Source organism: Homalodisca vitripennis, chromosome 3 (genome assembly GCF_021130785.1).
Source record: "Homalodisca vitripennis isolate AUS2020 chromosome 3, UT_GWSS_2.1, whole genome shotgun sequence".
NCBI classification, from domain to species: Eukaryota; Metazoa; Arthropoda; class Insecta; order Hemiptera; family Cicadellidae; genus Homalodisca; species Homalodisca vitripennis.
This window is the reverse complement of record NC_060209.1, coordinates 162,690,583-162,708,868: the sequence shown is the minus strand read 5'-3', so window position 1 is coordinate 162,708,868 and position 18,286 is coordinate 162,690,583. Positions and strand designations below refer to the sequence as shown.

The window sequence follows — 18,286 nt, the reverse complement described above, 5'->3', positions numbered from 1 at the left end:
AAACAAAGGCATTTTCGCATTTATAATATTATTAGGATGAGGATGAGGATGTAAAATAATATGAATGAATAAAAGATTCGGCTTACACTTTGAACTATTTGATTCAAACCCGTTTTCTCTTTTTTTATACTTACCTGTATATTGGTTATTACTGTAATGCGGCAGTGTAGGTCCTGAAGATGTCTTGAGTTGGCCCAGTTACAAGAACATCCACTTAGTTTAGGATCTTCTGTGCCTCAACAGAACCAAGAAAACGACTCTACCAGGCTCCAGCCTTGAAGGGAAGTTTGGTCAGACAGGATGGGCCGATATATATATATATATATATATATATATATATATATATATATATATATATATATATCGTTACAATTTAATAAAATCAAGAAATCCTCAAGAAAAATTCACCTCTTACAATTTTATTAATGTCTTACCCCTCCATAATAATCATGTAATGAATAATACAAACTGCTTTATTATTTTTTTTCCAATGAAATGCAAGGAAATAGCACTGAACTTGTCTAACTGAAAGCTTCAATCTTATCCTATAACTCGCACACCAAGAACCAGAGAAATCATAATTTCACTTCTTTCTAAAACTAACTTTGACTGCCGTGATTAACGATTAGTCTAAATGCGAGAAGAATGACCAACCCATCACAGGCAAGTTGACGCTTTCCATCTTTGAGATAATAATTCTCATTGCCTTAATTGAGCCTCAGGCTCGGTGGTTGGGCCATTTCCAAGACCCAATTTTGGAAATACGAATCCGTATTAATATGGAATATGAACGCTTCCATATTACAGTGGGAAAGGACATACTTGTAAAGCAAAGTTATCAATGTTTAAACTTGTTGCTTAATTTAATTATTTACATGGTTAAAAAATTTACTGCAACCAAAGTTGGTGCACAAGTATTATAGTTCAAAGGTACAATATTTTTACATAATGCTGAAGGAACATTTAAGGGAAGCCGGAACATCCTGTACTCCTTATATTAATTAGTACAATCTTCAGATATATATTTTCTCAATATCTAAGTAAGATTCAGTTCGTTTTCATTTTTAAACACACACATTTAAACACACAAATAGCTTTTTGTAAAACTTTATTACAGTATGTAGTACTTAGATTATTTTAAATTCACTCGAAAAGTTTTACAGTGAATGTGTTATTAGCAGAGCTTAAATGTGGCTATGTAGAAAGAAAACTTTACATTTAAAATGTACACTTGAAACAGCCTAATTAAACAACACAGATTTATGTAAACATTTCAAAAGTTTCCTTAGATAAAGTGCGTCACATGTAAAAGTAAGACTTTCGGGAAACTAAAATAAATGTTTTTGTGTTATTACCTCATGTCAGCATACTTACCTATAAGATACATCACAGCTCCATTAGAAGATACACAGTCTGGGTTCTACTGCTCCTTATACATGTATTCTTGCTACTTTATGGCTAAAGACCTTTGCTGTATGCATTTCATTTAAATATATTGAACAGCATTATCCGATTAGTTTATTAGGAGCTCACCAAATCATTTATTCTTTCAATCATTGCATTTCATGGTTTTCCTCTCATCGTATACCTAATAGTCTCATAAATTCCCAGTTCTAGGGTGTTTTTGTAGAATGAAGATGGTTTTTGGTAGCCTAGACCAGATCTAGACCGTTCAAAATTTATTAGACATTTATGGATGTACCCATGAAAACTTTTCTTATAGAATGGATAATTTTTAGACTGGATAAATCTTTAAAAATATGATTTATTTAATCAATGCCAAACTTTGGAAAGTAAAAGTGCTGAGTGTGATCATATATTTCATCATTGCAACTGGCTTTGTTATATTTTCTCTAGGGGATGTGCGGTCCATGAGGTGAGAATATACTGTGCATAATTTCATAAAATGTATCATACCGTTTAAAGTTTTTGTCTGATTTAAGTGAAATTAGTTTTAAACAAAATTATTGAAATAATTGATAAAACATGCGAAGAATAAAATTACGAAAAATATATTGTTTGACCGATTTAATTTTTATACTCCTCACGATCAAGGGTTTTAATACGTTTCAGTGAATGGAAGGAGAAAGTGAACGTGGTGGATCACAACGGCAACGACACTGTATCATTCAACATGAAGAACACCTGGATATTCAACCCTGAAGGAAGCGGCGGTCTGACTATGGACGAGATTGTGGTTGTGCCCCACATGGCAATGCTGGTAAGTGTCAATACGAATAAAGTTACATCAAAAGTTAACGATGATTGAATAAACTGAGTTTTATTTAGAAAAAAAAACCAAAGACAACTCATTTACGTACAAATACTGGGTCGGGTTTACACTTAATTGAATTGCTTTTGCCGTGTTTGCGGTGTGTTTTCCTGACATATGTTATTCATGACTCAATAAATATTCACTGTTGGCAACTAAACAATCGTATTTGAAGATTTGTTTATTGAACGATATGTATTGATATAAATACTTTTGATATAATTTTACTTATATCAACTCATGGTTTATTTTTATCGGTTGGAAATCGTTTATAACTAATTCTGTATTGAAAGCGTGTAAAGTAATACAGTTAGTTTTCGGTTGGAAAAATATTTTTTAGTTTAAAATTAATGTCAGTTAAGATAACTGTCCTTAAAACATAAAAATAATAAATTTTTTATCACTCCATTAGGAATTAAAGGCATTTTAAGAAGGGAGTTTAAGGAATTTTCTATTCAGGCTCAAATAAAAACTGCTGATGATTAAAATTCGACATTAATTATTATGGCTCCAGGAGTTAAATTTTCTTACTCATATATAACGGATAGCTAATTTTAAAAATAAAAAATAGTAAGAAATAATTTACGATTATAAAACAGTTTACGATAACAGCATGTAATTTATAATATTACTTATATGCTTTATGAATACATATTTACAAATTATTAAAATTCATATTCTTTGCTTCAACAATTTTTCTTCTATCTGATTATGAGAGGTTAAACAGTTCGTGTTCAAGCTTCTACCACTTCTCTTGGAATAAAGCAAAAAATTGTTTAATTTTTCCTGTCACAGAAGGGATCTTAAAGGACAGTAACAACATTTTTGTTGAAAATAAAAAAAAAATATTCCGAAAACTGATTGCATGACCATAATTTTGTGGAATTAAAGTTGCATAGAACATTATGAAGCATGTTAATATTGTGTAAATTTAGGGACTTGTGTACATCGTGGAGAAGCGCAAGCCCGGCTCGCTGAGGGTTGTGAACAACGCTCTGCCCGCGCTATACAACAGCCCCGAGACCGTCTTCCTGACCACCTCAGTGCGTGACCTCCTGTTCGACGGAAACGTCATCAACTGCACTTCTACGGAGTTCGCTCCCTCAGCACTGTGCTCCGCCATCCGCGCCCAGTCTGCCAGCCTCCACAAAGTCAGCGACGACATCTTTAAATTCTCCCTGTTTGGAGTTGTGAGTTATTTTTACTTATTTATTTTGAAAGCATTTATGCATATTTGTTGAAGGTTTCCATGCAAATATAACTCTTGTATTGAAGGGTTCAACAGTAAGACTAAAATACTCACTAAATTAAAACAAGAGCATATATTTGGTTTATTAACATAATGTGGACCGTAAAGCTCTCAGGAATGAAGTATACTCAAGTGAAGTATTAAATACAACACACCGTCCTTCTTTATTAAGACATTCATTAATTAGACCAACAATAAACACACATTCAGGTCCCAGATGAAACGTTACGATTTCCTTCAAATGATTATTAAAGAAATTCTTCCGCGGAAAACTGTGATACATGTTATAATACAATGACATTATAAGTTTGAAGCTACTAACAAGTTTAGAGTAATTTTTATTAAGCAAAGCGGTCACTCCAATCAATGAAGATTGACCCATTCCTTATTGTTTCCTTATTGTTTCCTTATTATTGTTGATTCAATTGTAAGTCGTAGGCCATGGAAGAATACCCTCTCATTTTCCTATGCTATCCTTGTTCTTCTATTAGTTTTAAGAATTTGAATTGACTTAGAGCTCTGCATTAAATTTTATGTAACTCTTCAGATAGAATTTATCCTGGAAATATTAGTATTTGCTTCATATAACAAAAAAAAAATGAACGTATGCAAAACACATTCGAAAAATAACATTTTCAGTTCTGTTATTGAATTAAAGTGATTTTTTAATATACTTTCAAGTCCTTGAGTGAGTATAATAAGTCTAAGAGTTTAGTTTTTCCAACTAAACTATTTTTCTAAAACTACCATTACTCTGGTGCAACTATTATATTAATTAATACTTCAGTAAAAACTTGAATATTCCAAAATATACAGTATACCTAGCTTATGCCGAGGTGAACGCAAAGTACAGCTAATTACTCTTAATGTCTTCTAATCTGTCCTTGGTCGTATATTTAAGTAAAAAATCTAAAACATACACCGCTTTATATTAATTGGCTGATCTTTAGCGAACCTTATCACTCCACAAATTTAATTTCTGCCTGTACGCACGATATCTCTAACAAGAACTGAACTATTGTGGAATTGTGAATGAAGCTTCATTTCTATACGAAGAACACTGAGTTAGATGATTGTGTATGTCTATAGGATTTAGCTGAGTGTTAGTGAATATTCCATTGGTCTTATAGGTAAGATTGAAGGCAACGGGAATATATCAGAATTAATAAACTAGTAAACGAACTCAAACTAAGATCCATTAGAGATTAAAACATTTGACATATCAACACGTACAGCCTAACTATCGCAAAATATACAAAATCATTTTATCGTTACTCGGTATGTAGAATTTTATTATTTAAACACTGATCTGAAACTAAATTTAATTTAACTAAAAAAAATGAACTTTATAATATATCATGTGGCAAAATACCTCGACAAAGAATTCATCTCCAGACTTGACATTTTGCATGAAACGTAATTTTTACAAGAATGAGTTCTATGATGAGTAATTTTCATGACGTCTTATGAATGTAATCTGTCTGTCTGTCTATCTATCCGCAAGGCATCCTGAGAATGAAATTAGTTGTAAATTTGAAAGTTTGCATGCAACCTCAGCGAAGCCTGTTACGACACGTGGTGTGGCGTAATTTTACGTTGTAAATTATTTAAGATTTGGTAGTTTGTATTTGGTTGAATTATTGTAATCCGATACTTACTGCTTATTTGACGTTGAATACATTAATTGATGACGAAAGGAATAGATATCGTTTTAATAAATCTACTATATATGAAATTGTAGGCATTCAAAATAGTAATTTGGGTCATGTTGACATTAGTCCCACGAAAAAATGGCTGAAGATATGAACTTTTGTAGTATGTGTAAATAAACTGAAGGGTATAAACATTTCAGTAAACCATAATTTTACTTCTTTAAGTAATATTTCACCAAATCGTGTTTTTTCAAATATAATTAATATACATACTATACATTTTCATATCCTTACCATCGTTGTTTTCATTGGCCTATTTTCATTTTTTCAAATTGTTTCGTATAAATGTATATAATTATTCCTCATCAAGACATAATATAAAATGATCTCCTGTTTCCAGCCAAATCATCAACGACTGTGTGATTGGAAATAAAGCTTAACAATAAACTAATCACACCACTTTAATGTGCGATTACAAAGTATAAATATGAAATATATAAAAGTATTGTTATGCAGTTTCCAATTATATATTCAATGATATAAACTTATTCCATGTTGCTATTTGACATTTCTCTCACAGCCAGCTCGATGATTACACAACATTAGAAAGTATTGAAACCAACAAAAGTCAGGCTATTTATTAATGCAAGATAGATTTATTCAAGCGTAACTCGTTGATTTTCTAAGTAAGAAACTCATCTGGTGCTGTTCATGACAACAGTTTCTTGAAGTAAAACACGGAACTTCGAGTAAACAACTTCCATCAACATTAGTTTTATGAACAACGACACAGCGAGCATCTTGATTTATTCAAGGCATCGACAATAACAAAAGCACGCAAAACGCTTATTAGTCAGAGTAATGAATAAAGTAGGTTACTTCCTCGTAGTAAACAGTTTAATGGAGACATTGTAAGACTATTCAACAATGTTTTCAATTAAGTTACAACTGAAATAGTTAATTTACTAATAACCTATTAACAATAATTTAGTATGAATTAAGCCTGTAAGTTCTGAGTTCCCTAAAACTGTGTATAAAGTAATAATCTAAAAAATAAAATACATTTAAATTAAAATAATATACCTTCACTTAAACTTGTTTTTAAAGTCAAGTTCACGACAATCTATCAGAGCTCAACAAAGCTTTACTTTACTCCATAATTTTATCGTTCATTTTTATAATAATAATAATAACAATAATAATAATAATTTAATCAAGTGCCACAAATATGCCTACTTATACTGAATCTTCCTCAAAATGGCACATTTGTTAATATTTATTTGCTAGGAATAGGACTTTTCAAAGTATTTGAAAACATTGGCGAAGCAATAGAATTATAACTGTAAGAAGCATAGTTAAACCTTATTTCGTTCAATTGCAGCTTTTTCTGTCATAGCAGGACGTCACCTTTTGTGCACAAAAATACTGAGGCAATATCTATTGCACATGTGCGAGATACAACTTTCTGTGCTTCAAGTATCAGTATGGTCGCTACGTGCGTATGAATTAATGTCACACAACTTAGTGATGGTTTACTGATATATTTCTCAATTCACTAAGTAATAAAATTAGTCAATCAAACAAATTTGAGTCAAATAATAATCTGCAAATCAATTGTAACAATTAAATTATAAAGACAGATTATCGAAATCCAGGCCCAAGAAATACTGCATAATATAAAACTATTTAAAAGTCTAATAAAACTCACATGTGCCTTAAAATGTTGTGAAGGAAGCTTGTAGTATGGTTACTGCGCTTTTGTAAGCACAAGGAAATCTAAAAGCTATTCTTTCACCTATAACAATGATTTAGGAAGAAAAATAAAAATGATATGGATGACTTTAATCAGTGCAATCTAAAAAGAATTATAAATGAGATGTCGCATAGACATAACAATATGACGAACCCTAAAATGTGTCTTTCTTGTTAAAAATATGTTACCAGGCAGTTTTTTCAATCAAATGGATTACCAAGTAAATCCCAGTATTGTTTATCTTTTTCTATACCGAAATCTTGATTTGATGTTAAAAAGGTGAGGTTTTTCAAAGCCTGAGTGAGTACCATACGGTTTATACTGCAGATATTATTCAGTCAGTTAAAGACTCTTCAATAGCGGAGAAGTAAATAATTTTTGCGTTGATCAACCAAGTGGATCAAACGTGAAAACACTTTTTTATTGATTAAACTATAATCTGATTCAAATGAGAAATATCTTGACTTCTCTCTAGTTTTGGTCGTACATCTACTATAAAATAATCACCACAGTTTGAGTTTTATAATATCTTATAAAATATACAGTGTAAATTCTAATCTAAAGCATCGTACGAAAATATTGTATTGGTCCCACAACACAATAGGCAAACGGTTAGTAGTCAAACACTGATTAAAGGAATATGTATAGTGATTCCCCAAAACTTAAATTATCATGTACTTTCAAGGCAGATCCAACGGTACTTCATTGTTAAAGTGAGTATTGCGAGGTCTATGGTTGCATCAGTTTTAGAGTACGCTCACCAACACACGATATGTAATTTGGATAAATAAGACAAAATAAGCAACCTATCATACAAAGATTATTGGATTATATATATATATATATAAAGAAATTGAAATATAAGTTTGAGGTAGATAATTTTTGAGTTGGTCAAAAAAGTGTTACATGCACCTACTACGCATTAACTAACAACAAAGCCTCTTAAAAATATTCTCAGTTATTCATAGGCATTTATTTATTCTCTTAAAACTGTTAACAGAAAAATGGAACCCCAGAGGCAGGGACCTTTAATGTCAAGCGTGGAACAGAAAACTACAAGGACGTGGGGCGAGTACTTCTGTACAACCACGAGCCCCAGCTGTACGTGTGGGACGGCTCGCAGTGTAACAAGTTAGAGGGTACAGATTCTACCGTGTTTCCTGCTCTGCTTTCTCCACAGGACGACATCGTCTCCTTCTCCCCGGATCGCAGGTTTGTTGTTGTATGTCTAGGTTACTAGCTAGTATATCAAGGATGATACAAAAACAAGTCCCAGCTGTACAGCTGTACGTGTGGGACGGCTCGCAGTGTAACAAGTTAGAGGGTACAGATTCTACCGTGTTTCCTGCTCTGCTTTCTCCACAGGACGACATCGTCTCCTTCTCCCCGGATCTCTGCAGGTTTGTTGTAATACTAGTATATCAGGGATGATACAAAAACAAGTCCCAGCTGTACGTGTGGGACGGCTCGCAGTGTAACAAGTTAGAGGGTACAGATTCTACCGTGTTTCCTGCTCTGCTTTCTCCACAGGACGACATCGTCTCCTTCTCCCCGGATCTCTGCAGGTTTGTTGTAATACTAGTATATCAGGGATGATACAAAAACAAGTCCCAGCTGTACGTGTGGGACGGCTCGCAGTGTAACAAGTTAGAGGGTACAGATTCTACCATGTTTCCTGCTCTGCTTTCTCCACAGGACGACATCGTCTCCTTCTCCCCGGATCTCTGCAGGTTTGTTGTAATACTAGTATATCAGGGATGATACAAAAACAAGTCCCAGCTGTACGTGTGGGACGGCTCGCAGTGTAACAAGTTAGAGGGTACAGATTCTACCATGTTTCCTGCTCTGATTTCTCCACAGGACGACATCGTCTCCTTCTCCCCGGATCTCTGCAGGTTTGTTGTAATACTAGTATATCAGGGATGATACAAAAACAAGTCCCAGCTGTACGTGTGGGACGGCTCGCAGTGTAACAAGTTAGAGGGTACAGATTCTACCGTGTTTCCTGCTCTGATTTCTCCACAGGACGACATCGTCTCCTTCTCCCCGGACCTCTGCAGGTTTGTTGTAATACTAGGTTACTAGCTAGTATATCAGTGCTGATATAAACAAAACAACTGCGCGGCTTAATATATACTGGATTAGTTCAGGATAATATAATGATCTGCTGTTTCTATCTTTATTTATAGGCTAGTTTATTTTATCTTATTCTAAGTTTCCTAAATAAATTTCAGAGCAAATAGCGATCCATAGATATAGTACTGTCTTAATTTTTGTGTATTTACAACTATATGATGGCACTGTTATCTGTGAATCGCTATATTATAGTACTAATGTTAAAATATAGAACGGTTCTGCTGCACTTTCCCTAAAGTGATACAATAACAAAAATGAGTTACGTCTTATTTAAAATTTACATACAATAGGTTACCAATCATTCACCTAGCTACTAAAATGAAATAAATATAAACAATATTTTTACATAAATCTGAAAAAGGTTTGTATTGTTGAAACAATATTGAACAAAAGTTAAAAATGCTGAAATATTAAACGCTCCAATTTTTATATGTAGTACACCTTTACCGTCGAATCAGAAAATGTAATTATTCACTTTACATACTACAGATGAACGTATATGATTTCAAATACTCATAAAACAACCCGCGACCGAATAAGATTTTACTTCTGGTTCATACAAGTTTCTGTTAATTTAACAAACGACTAGTTGACATATTTTTTTGCATAAGTAAGGTTATAAACTTTAATAATTTATTAAAGTTGAAGGATTTATAAACCTACCCAATGCAGATATTATGTATCAGTCCAGTCAGTTGTTTGATGTTATTGAACTTATTTTCCACTTACAAAAATTCGTTTTACTGTGGAAAAGTATGAAATCCGCGATATAATTTCTCTCAATAGAGAGAACTACCATAAAAAGAATGTTGGCTTATGTTAAGTTCAAATATATTATTCTCGTATTACGAAAAAACACCACACTAATTCAATGCACGCCGTCAGTATCAGTATGTCACTCGTATACTTGCGAGATATCGCGGTCAGATGCAGCTTATGTAAATTCTTTACTGAGGCTGAACCTTTACTGAGTTTATACCATCTCTTCGCATTAAAAACATTATAATATTTAAATTATCATTTAAATTTGATATACGTTAAATTGATTACTCAATTCACTTTAATCCTATATTAATTAACCTAAAATTAATGTAATTCCTTAAAAAATGGATTAAATTTATTAATTATCTGTGTCAATTAGTAATGACTTAAATTAAATTGATGTCAATGGTAATGTATTGTAGGATTTCAGTAAATTGTTATGAAATATTTTGTTATTACACAGAAAGGGTGTGGAATAGTCATGTACAAAATGTTGGTAATGATTCAAAGAAATGAATTAAATTAGGGCTTTTTATGATTAATACCTGAGAAATTCTTTTTGTTGCCATTCACACAAAAATATAAATTAAATCTATTTCATCCATATTTCCAAATATTTATAGTTTAAACCAAGTCCCGAAAGAAACGTGTACACACCAGTTCAACAACCATGTTAAAAGTTTGAATTATTGTTTCATAAATATTTAAGGAATTCAATAAATATAAAAACTTGCAAATTTTGCTTGCTTGAATGACGAATTATAAAGTATTGCTATTAATCAGCGCTAATATTAGGAGATGAAGTTGGATAATGTCGGATGTTCCGTTATGAAATGTCCGGCCCGTGAATCTGTAATTCCTACCCATTATAACGCAAACACACAGCCTACAAAAGCTGAACTATTACAGAGAGAGTGATTGATGATGCATGGTCCCTTATGTTTTATTCATGTAATGAAAGACAAATGTGCTAACGACTAATTACCAAGATGGAACATGCAAATCGATTTATTTGTGAATACTATTGAATTCATCAACAACCGATTCAACTATCGATGGTGTAATCACAGATTGTTTTCTGTTCTACTCACGCTAATTCAATATGCATTTAAAGGTAATGGATTTAAACCGACCAACTTGTTTATTTGGTTTCAGCTTCATTCCCTTTTTGTCAAAGAATTGAAAATGAACAAAGAATTCACTAATCAAATTTTGTAATCTTTTCATCCAATTGGACATTCGTCAAATTGTTGTATTATTATATTATTTTTATTGAGAGAACTTATAATATGGAATTCATAGCTTTAACTTATTTATAAGACGCTACGTCATGACAATTAGAATTTTTTCACGATAAAACAAATTTTATAAGATGAAAGATTAATTTACTGAAAATAAATACTGAAAAAATAAAATACCCTCTGCATTAGTTAAGGCTTATGCAAGTAAATATGTTAACTAATCGTTTTGTTCAACTAATACGAAGTTGTATAAAACCAAAGTCTCATCTGTACCTAGAATACAAAATTTAAAGTGAATAATTAAACTTTTGATTCTACGGCAAAGATATACGTACGCTATATAAATAAATAAATTGTTTGCTATTTGTTGACTTTCAGCTTTTGTACAACTTTTTGTTTAAAAGGGGCGGGACTCCAAGTAATAAGAAAAATGTTTTTGATGCAATTTTATAGCCTCGAATATGCTGTTTACAACGGTATATAACACCTGAACCTTATTTTATTGTAAGACTATAACAAAAGTACTATTATAAGAATATACCAATTATTAATTTGCTGAAATTAGATCTATTCCTCCTTCCTAACTAGTGTGGTAACATATATTTAGGGATTTGGTAGGCACTAGGTAGTTAGAAAATTACTTGAAGGGAAAAAACAAGCAACTGAACGAATTTGTGAAAAGTGTTATGGAGTTACATTCCAAAACAATAATTAAGGGACTAAGGACACTAAAGCTTGGAGTAAATATGACAGTGTGTAGCTTTAATGATGGAGGAGGGGGATTTACAAAATACTTTTATACTGTGGCCTAAGACGCAAATTTGAATAGCTATATCTACTTGCCACATAAAATACACGTTATGTAAATAAAGAATATGTAATTACCTTATATAATCATAAAGTATGTTGTGGAATCCTTTTAATTCTGCATCAAATACGATATAGTAATTTATTTTTGTTTTAAAATACTATAATTATTAAAACAATAGGTACTTTTTCTGAAATATTAAAAAATCTATAAAAACTACGCAAAATGTATAATTTATATAAAAGCCTAAACTCTATAAATAGATATAATATAAAGAGAAAATTTAAACTCTTATGACTCTATGGCCAACATTTTCCTTGTGATTTTATTTACAACTTGAATGTTCTCTAAATAATGATATTTGTTCTTCAAGTTAAAGCACTGACTGCAGATTTCTGTAACCTTTCTAAACAACACGCAAAGTTCTCAATTGACTTAGTGCCTTCAAGAAATATAATACCATTCTATCAATGCAGAAGTGACTGACGGGTTTGAGACGCCTTCCAATATTCAATATACATTCCTGCATTACACTCAATCCGTAAATCACAATTCACATGATTTTTATATTTAATATCTAACATGAAATACCTGTAGTACACTAAATTTATAAATGGAACGTTTTAAACTACCTTTGGTTATTTGTTTTGATATTTAATCTTAAACAATTTAAAACACAAAAGAACATTTCATGTATGCCTTACCCATGACCGACATCTGCTCGTTTTGCATCTCTCGCATTACATCAATCCTTCCAATCATAGCTTCGGTGTGTAAAAGATTCGGTTGCTCCACCGTGCTTTGGGATCGTGTTAGTTAACAACGTATTGCACTCAATTGATGAGACAATGTGAGTACCTCCTCACTTATATTGCACTAAATGTTGTAGTCTAGGTGTTTCTGACGTCAAAACTATTCAAAGAGTTAGTTTTGAGCTTCCTCGTTCTTCATCGGCTACTATTTTTGGATCAATTTAGACGAACATGACTCCAGATTTCAGGAGTCAAGTTTGCGACAGCATCAGATTTCAGATGCTGCACGTTAAAGGAAGGTGAACTAGAGCTGAAATTCAACATTCGTATTGAATCAATCTTTCCCACCATACCTGAATTATGTGTAGTAGATTTGTAACTATTCTGTATAGGAATTTTGTCTTTGTCGGATCTTATGATTCCGAGTTATTAATTTTGAAAGTTGCAGTTTAATTGAAAAGTACCAAAAACTGGTACCTTGTTTGTTGATGGTCAAATAAAAAAAAATCAAGCCTATTATCTTTAAACAATTTGATTCATATGTATTAGTGCAAAATTAAACAAGCCACATTTTAACGTAATTTAATTTATTGTAAATATTTAGTTAGTTTATAGCATTAAAACTCGAGAAAAAAATATTAGTGTAGCTAACACGAGAGCGAATATTATATCAGAATTACAGATAACTTCACCTCTACGGGAAGTGAGGGTAGTTTGGCTCTGCCACAAAAATATGGTTGTGTTCATAATGATTTGTGCTGCCGTAATTTTATTTTACAATCTATTATAAACGTTATAACAGGTAATGAAACATGGCTGTTAACAGCTGTTAACTATGTCACTTGTAACAGATGTTACAGTACTATCAATGTAACTTATTTCGCCAACATTACGACAAGATTGCGTCTAAATTACTTGCTACCACAATTTACTCTAAGGAAAGCTGTAGCTATGTTGTAGTGTATAGTGCTATATTATTATAGTGTAAAGTAACATTTGGTTAAAATCCACGCACTTCACACAGCATTATTTTTGTTAAAACCTTAACGCCCAAGTCACATGTGATTAAAAAGTTGTATACCTGTACAACCTGGACACCACTTCTTTCTAATTAGAGAAGCTTTATTTTGCCTAATTACATATTGTTCCATAGAAAGTTTTGTAAATTCCGACTATAATCTTTGCATCCACTAAAAAAAACCATCAGTAACTAATATCGGTTTATCGGTTTATTTGTTTCATAAACTGTTTATATTAATTCTGGTCACCAAGTAACCCCTAAGGACCGTTGCCTACTGTGATTAGGTAGAACTGATTTTAGAAGGCTGCATTCAATGATTATTGCTAAAAAGTTATCTCTGTTGGGTAATATATTTTGTTTCTCTTATTTTGTTTTGCTTTATTAGGTGTCAGTTGCGATTTTTAAAAAGTAAAAAATTGTGCTTTAATTGCATGTGTGTTGTACAAACAAATTACTCAAAAAATTTCATAAGGTGTAGGTATTTGACCAATTTTATAAAGTTTCTACTTTAAAAACATGCTCGTTAGACTGACAAAAATATCACTACTTTAAAAACTTGTGCAGATGTGGTTTACACTTGACGGAATTCCCCATATTTCAACAGTTCACCGGATAATAGTATATTAGTTTCAAATTTCAACACTTATTGGATGTTTTGGAATTCCAGATATATCTCCCAATGCAATTGGTTGTAATTTTCAAGATATACCAAAACCAGTATCTGAGTTATAACTTGAGTGAGTTTCCTCATATTATATACACCATGTAATTCAAAAATTATAAAACCCTAGTAATGGAACGGATTTTTGAACCAGGCACCCGCCTTTCCATTTCAAGTGGCTATAAAAAATAAGCTTTGTTTTTAGAATTTCCATGACGAGCCTCTTTAATATCAATTAAGAATTACTAATGCAATCGTGACGATAGTTAGAGAATTGTTTACAAGAACAAAAAGCGATATTATGATTAAACATGTACATAATATTCTTTTGTATATTGTGAGTGATGAGTACAATGTGATGTACAATGTGATGAGTAAACATTGGTGGATTGACATAGAGGTTGATATAAGTATGGTGAGGTGTTTCATAAATAAAGAGCCTCAAAATATATTATTCTTGTTTAATGATCTGCAAAATGTATAATAATTGATTTTTTAGCAATTTAATTGGCGATTTAATTCATATAATGTTGTTCTGAAAATTTTAAAATCCGCTAACTTCGGATGAAAGACTCTTGCCTCATGCAAACAATGAGATGAATGCGGTTCTGTTACATATTGGTATCGGAAACAAAGAGCTCTACCGAACGGTGGAACAGCACTGGTCATATGGCTTTATTCCCTTTTTGGTTACGTATGGCTGGGAACACACTAACGAATAATAAATAGTAAATATAGTCTAAAATGTAAACTAAAAATACTATGAAGTTAAATTTATAGGTTTTGTCTAAAAGTTACAGTGAGTTTAAAACAAATGAATAATATACTTATTTACTAAATTAGGCGGCCAATAAAAACAAAATTAATCAATTTTAAAGGAAAAACTAATTAAAAATCAATTTTGATGTTCATCACAGGTTTTTATAGTACATAATTGATTATGTTTTATTCGTTGGAATGTATACATAAATCTAAGTACAAGAGAATGTTAAGAACGTGGTCTTAAAAGCATTGCCTGCAATACAACAGAAATTCCGAGTCGTGTAATAGGGTAATAGCTTATTGAACAGTACTGGTAAGATTTGAATAATGATATATTATATTTGAGTTGTAATTGTTAACTTTATTTAACAGTGCGTCATCACAATACATCCTTATTTTAACACAAAACCCCAATAATAGAACAAATATTGATAAAAATAAAATACTGTATTATTATATAACTAAAAGACCTTGAGTTGGATTGAGATTAAAATTACATAGAAAGGAACTAGTGTATATGTTAGATTAGATGAGACTCCAAAGAGAGTATTTTCATTCAGAATGATGTAAACAATTTAAATTTCCAGCCACACTGAACGTTCAAGGTAGATTTCCGCAATGCGTTGTCTTTCTGACGTTTCCTCCTTGGTTGCAAACTGACGAGATTGCTAGTTTCGCACATCACACCCAGAATCGTCACAGTGCCCAATTGTAGATCACGTACTTTTTCTAGATGAATTTATTTTTCGTTGCTTATCACAATACAAGAGTGTAAATAATTTCCCTTATTTTAGAAAACTAGACACAAAAGTTCTATGTCTAAGATATATAACCAATAATCGAAGTCTAAATTAAAGTCTCCTCTAAATAGTGTGGGAACCCGAGTGAAGCCACCAAGGGTAACTCCTGGTAGTTAAATATATTTCACAATTGCACATTTTCAGTTAGGCGTATGACTGATGCAGGTAAGACACAAGAGTGATGTTCAGGTTATACATAATTTATGGTGCTAAACACAGGTGATGGACGGAGTATATTTTTCCAACCAATAATAGAATAATAGCTATATGGTATTTATATTTTATGCCATCAGTTACTATATCTATTCTATTACATAAAAATAAAATATGAAATGTTTGTGTATTATTACTTGTGTTACTAAATCATGTAAACACTACTTAATCGATTTTATTGAAATTTTATGTGCGCATTATTAGAGTTTCTGGTTAAAATTTGGCCTTTTCCTATTTCTAAAACCCCCCCCCCCGGTCCTGAAAACTTCCTTTTTGAGTTAATGAGTAGATTGTAAATATATTTTTGTAATCAACTGTTCATTGCAAACTTTATACAGGGTGATTCATGAAGTTCTCCCCCCACTTAGACTACAGCACATTGTACTAGTAAAAATAATGAAAAAAATGTTATATAAACATACGTCCGAAAACGCTTCGTTAGAGAGTTACAGCTAGCGAAAGATTTCGCCTGAATTCCTGAGTAAAGAGTAAAATAAAGCCATACTGAACTTTTGGAAAGGTTAATTAAGTAAGAAATATCGTGGATTCTTATGTATTTTTACCTGATAAAGCTAATAAAATAGGTTTCAGAACTGTACCTGTAGTAGTTTTTTGAGGGATTCAGGGTTAAATGCAAAAAAATGGGGCAACAAAACAATGTTTTTTTTAAGTTTGATGTACAATAACTTTGTTAAATTGGTAATAAATACATAAAATCAACAAACATTAATTGTATAGAATTTAATTCTGAGAAAATTTGATATAATCAAAGTCTAAAATAAAACAGAAATAAGTACCAAAAAATCGATTTTATTCAGTATAATACATTACTAGTTTTAAGCAAAATTAATCAGGTTGGGCCAACCGTACGCAACCTTTTTATAATAGATGTTCGAAAATGAGGCCATCATTATCAATACATTTTGCAGCACGTTTGTGTATTGCTTTTGTTGCGTTTCTTAATTTTTCAGGACTTCCCTGTATCTGCACAGCCGAATCCATAATATGGGCAATTAATTCATCACGAGAATTCACTTTTGTCTTGTATACTATGTCTTTCATCCATCCCCCAGATGCAATAATCCAATGGAGATAGATCTGGTGATCTTGGTGGCCAAGGTGAGGCCCTCCACGACCAATCCAGTGTCCAGGAAATTGATGATTTAAAATAAGCAGAAACGGCACGTGAAAAGTGGGGAGGTACTCCGTCATGCTGGAAGTTCAAATTTTGTCTGAGATGTAAAGGAACATTCTCTAACAGCTGCGGCAACTCTTCTTGAAGGAAATGCAAATAGAACTCAGCATTTAGGCGTCCAGGTAATATGAAAGGTCCAATCAGCCGATTGTGCAAAAGGCCACACACCAGACATTGACGCTAAATCGGCGTTGAAAGTTTTGTTCCACTACCTCATGTGGAGTTTCTTCTGCCCATAAGTGTTTCATTGTGCAAGTTATTGACACCATCCCGAGTGAATTGTGCCTCATCCGTAAACAAAATACGCTTGTAGAGTTGATTATTAATATTCAAAAAGTGCAAAAACTCCAACTCCAATCTCCTAGCTGTAGATGTTGAACCTTTTTGTTTATGAAACGGATAAAATTTGTTTCGATTAAGTGACCTCCACACCGTTGACTGCGAAACTCCTATCCGCCTAGAAATACGTCGTGTACTTACACCTGGACTGCGATGAACAGCATTAATAACAATATCATCATCAAGTTGGACAGCTCGTTCATAATTGGTTCTAGTACTTGGTAGTGATCCTGTTTCCCGAAGAGTACGAAAAGTTCCTGAAATTGTTTTGGTATCTGGAATCCTCCTATTAGGGTAACGTAGTTCATACAACGTAGTTCATATTCTTCTACAGCAGCTCTAGCATTACCATTACAGTAACCCAAAATAAAAAACCATATCAGCGTATTCCTCTGATGTAAATAAGTAAGGCATTTTTTTCGCTGAATAAACAATCGAATTATAACTCACAGAAAAATTGCATTTAATAACACGATTCACAGAACCCGATCTCCTGCTGTAGCTTGCAAAACACCACTAATACACACAGTTCTAACGTAACAGTACAGAATACCATTGTTGATCAGCTGTTATTCGTGCGTTACCAACTTAGACATTAATGAAACAAAAAACTTCATTTCGATGATTAGTAAAACATTAATGGGGAAAATGTTTGCTTCATTTATTTTCG

At 32.3% G+C, this 18,286-nt stretch overlaps 1 protein-coding gene across 1 annotated transcript in view; it reads left to right on the top strand.

Annotated features, from left to right (window-relative positions):
• Window positions 1-18,286, top strand: part of LOC124358427 (sensory neuron membrane protein 1-like) — a 57,416-nt gene that overhangs the window by 13,391 nt on the left and 25,739 nt on the right. Inside the window, exons 3-6 of the mRNA XM_046810724.1 lie at window positions 2,074-2,221; window positions 3,208-3,462; window positions 7,927-8,115; window positions 8,292-8,326. Of these exons, the coding sequence (XP_046666680.1) occupies window positions 2,074-2,221; window positions 3,208-3,462; window positions 7,927-8,115; window positions 8,292-8,326 (627 nt within the window). The remainder of the gene's footprint in view (window positions 1-2,073; window positions 2,222-3,207; window positions 3,463-7,926; window positions 8,116-8,291; window positions 8,327-18,286) is intronic.